A 3,501-nucleotide genomic window follows, 5' to 3' on the forward strand; every position below is an offset into this window, starting at 1 on the left:
CTCTTCCTCCAGTGAGTCAGTGTTCTGGTGTGAATCAGGAGAGAAATCTGCAGATCAAGCAGCGTTTAAACAGCTCTAAACCGTCTAAGACTTTAAGTCTTTTGTCTTCTCCAGATGTTAACTGATGGACTGGAGTGCTGTGGATTATTGTGATGTTTTTATCAGCTGTTTGGACTCTCATTCTGACGGCACCCATTCACTGCAGAGCATCCATTGCTGAGACACTGATGCAGTGCTACATTTCTACAAACCTGATGAAGACACACACTCATCCTGATCTGGGATGAGCACATTTTCATTTTATCCCTTTAATAAATGAATATGATGTAATTTCTTTAAGTAATATCCTAAATCTAGAAGCAAATATCATCATAATGTAAAATCTTTTAAATGATTATTACTGTAAAAGTGCACTGAAGTGAGTTTGGTTCTGTTCTGCTGATTGATTACCCAGTGAGGTGATGGTCTGCAGGTGCGCTCTGGGAAAGTGCAGCTCGTCACCGCAGCTCTGCTGTTTCTCGGAGTCTGCTGAAGGTCTCATGCTGCTTAGAGCCACTTCTTCATGGATCTCAGACACCCTGTGGCCGTTCAGCTGAACACCTAGAGGAAACACACACACACTCGTCGCAAACATCTCTAAATAACATGTGAAAACAGAACAAGTATTAGACATGACAAGGTTGACAAGCACTACATGTAAGAGACCGAGTGATCCGTCAGCTGATGCTGAACACCTCAAACAGGCAGAGAGCAGCTGATTGATTAGTCTGATATTAATCATGGGACAGGAGGGTACAACGGGGCTAAAGGCGCCTTTGATATGATTTTCCTCTAAACCACTAGACGGCACAAAACCGTGGCGTAGCACTTTCCAAAACATCCGCTTTTCAAGATGCACCTGTATATTTGTCTGACGCATCGCAAAGTTGATTCTGTGCTTACTTGATCTAATATTTGATGTTATTTAAAATGTTGTAGATTTAAGTAGCAAGTGAGAATCGCTAAAATTAATGCATATATTTTGAGACAAAGGTCTTCTTTAGATAATTAGAGCAACAGTTTTTAAATAACGAAAGAATATGTAAAAGTATGGTATTTGGTGTAAAAAGCGCCCCTGCTGTTGGGGCTAAAGGCACACAGTAATTAACATGATAATTAACAGATGGCTGATTTTTCCATTTGTTTACATGGTTCGATTCAGATGTAAATATCATATATTATGTTGGGTGTCCATATTAGAGATAATCACCATGTTTAGAATGAAACCATCATATTTAAGAACGTGATATTAATCATATCATATAATACAATTTCATTTGTTGTTACTACTATAAATATATATTCAATTATTATTGGATCTCCCTCAATGCTTTCAGAATCTTTACTTTTTAAAATGATTTTGTTTCTGTATTTTAAAATGTATTTTTATATGAACGTATTTTAATGACAGTGTATTTAATGAACAAAACAATAATTCTTTTATTTTTCAAAATAAGCAGAAAATAGTACAAACTTTGCTAAAGTGATGGTTTTGAACAAGACATTATTAAAAAAACATTATTTTAGCTGAAGTATTTGTATCAATACTGTGTGCCACCGCATACATTTATAAGATTTTTAATGATATTAATCATATCATATAATACAATTTCATTTGTTGTTACTACTGTAAATATATATTCAATTATTATTGGATCTCCCTCAATGCTTTCAGAATCTTTACTTTTTAAAATGATTTTGTTTCTGTATTTTAAAATGTATTTTTATATGAACGTATTTTAATGACAGTGTATTTAATGAACAAAACAATAATTCTTTTATTTTTCAAAATAAGCAGAAAATAGTACAAACTTTGCTAAAGTGATGGTTTTGAACAAGACATTATTAAAAAAACATTATTTTAGCTGAAGTATTTGTATCAATACTGTGTGCCACCGCATACATTTATAAGATTTTTAAACAAAATAAACAACTTGTATGATTTATTTTCACACAAAATCTGTGGCTCCATTAATGTTCAATACAAACGTACATATGTTTTCTGCAATTATACATTTTAGCACATTTGTTCTTAAGGTGTGCTTTAGCCCCGTTGTACTCTACCGTTCAGACACTCCGTCTCGGGCTCTCCTCCGGCGCGGTTCTTCTGCAGCCGTTTGCTCTTGCGTCTCTGTTTGCAGTAGAACATCAGTCCCAGCACAGCGATGATGTACGCCACGGCCACGGCCACCGACAGCGCGATCGTCTGGAACATCTTAAACTGACTCTTATCCTCGTCTTCACTGCGCGGGTGCACAGGCTTCTCTGAGAACAGAGACAGAACACATCAGTCTGACACAGCACAGCAAAATCACTGCAGGCCATTCAGTAAACTGTTACACATTGCTATTCATCAAAATAAACTGTTCAGAACTAGAAGTTTACAGTGTAACTGTAGCTTTTTACAGTTGCTAGGCAACAATGTAACACACTGATAACCAATGTGTGTCACTGAAGAGTGTAACAGAGTTTATAAGCACTTCAAAGGCATTTGATCCGTTCAAAACATCAGTGTAACATCACACTGAACTTCATTTAAACCACCTAAACCTCTTAAACACTGACCTAAATCCTTCAGAAGTTTTATGTTGAAATATCTGAATAAGTAATAAAATCTTAAAGATGATAATCTAATAGTCTTGTTTTATGAGAAATTGATTCAAATGAAGTGAGTTTATGATTAAAACAAAGAACAAATATCTCTGATAGATATTTGAACTGAAAATAAAATTTAAAAAACTGAGGATGAAATTCATTTTATGCAGTCTATGCAACATTTAATCCCAGCTTTATGAATGTAAGACTTTCTGGTCTAATTTAAGACATTCTACGGCCTTCATTTGTGGAAGGACGAATTAAGATTTTATTACCCTTTTAAGACCCACAGAAACCCTGTGTATTGGATAAAGCACTATAAAAATAAAAGTGAAATATGAAATGAAATAACACACTCGCTCTATGATCTGTGTGTGTACATGAACACATTGACTTGTCAAACTAAAATCTGCTTTACTTTTTAAAAAACACAACAATCAGGTTAAAATGTTCCTCACCCACGACATAGAGCTGCGCTGCCGTGTCTCTGATGTTGCAGGTGTTTCCTGCGATGCAGGTGTACACGCCCGTGTCCTCAGTGGTCACGTTACTAATGACCAGAGAGCCGTTGGGCATCTTCTGGAACCTGGAGAAACACAATCAACACACCTCAGCATCTGAGGCATGAAGGATCCTCATGTATGTAAGAGACAGACAGGTGCAGTGAGACAGACAGACAAACAGACAGGTGCAATGAGAAACAGATGCAGTGAGACAGATGTGGTGAGACAGGCAGGTGCAATGAGAAACAGATGCAGGGAGACAGACAGGTGCAGTGAGACAGGTGCGGTGAGACAGGCAGATGCAGTGAGACAGGCAGGGGCAGAGAGACAGGCGGGGAGAGACAGGGAGGGGGAGAGAGACAGG

At 37.1% G+C, this 3,501-nt stretch overlaps 1 protein-coding gene across 1 annotated transcript in view; it reads right to left on the reverse strand.

The window, feature by feature from the left end:
• Positions 1 to 3,501, reverse strand: part of LOC107570740 (inactive tyrosine-protein kinase 7-like) — a 50,651-nt gene that overhangs the window by 5,446 nt on the left and 41,704 nt on the right. Inside the window, exons 13-15 of the mRNA XM_016256996.1 lie at positions 3,093 to 3,220; positions 2,104 to 2,304; positions 451 to 600 (exon numbers count right to left, since the gene is read on the reverse strand). Of these exons, the coding sequence (XP_016112482.1) occupies positions 451 to 600; positions 2,104 to 2,304; positions 3,093 to 3,220 (479 nt within the window). The remainder of the gene's footprint in view (positions 1 to 450; positions 601 to 2,103; positions 2,305 to 3,092; positions 3,221 to 3,501) is intronic.

The sequence above is a fragment of the Sinocyclocheilus grahami genome, unplaced genomic scaffold, assembly GCF_001515645.1.
Source record: "Sinocyclocheilus grahami isolate Dianchi unplaced genomic scaffold, SAMN03320097.WGS_v1.1 scaffold1499.1, whole genome shotgun sequence".
Taxonomy (NCBI): domain Eukaryota; kingdom Metazoa; phylum Chordata; class Actinopteri; order Cypriniformes; family Cyprinidae; genus Sinocyclocheilus; species Sinocyclocheilus grahami.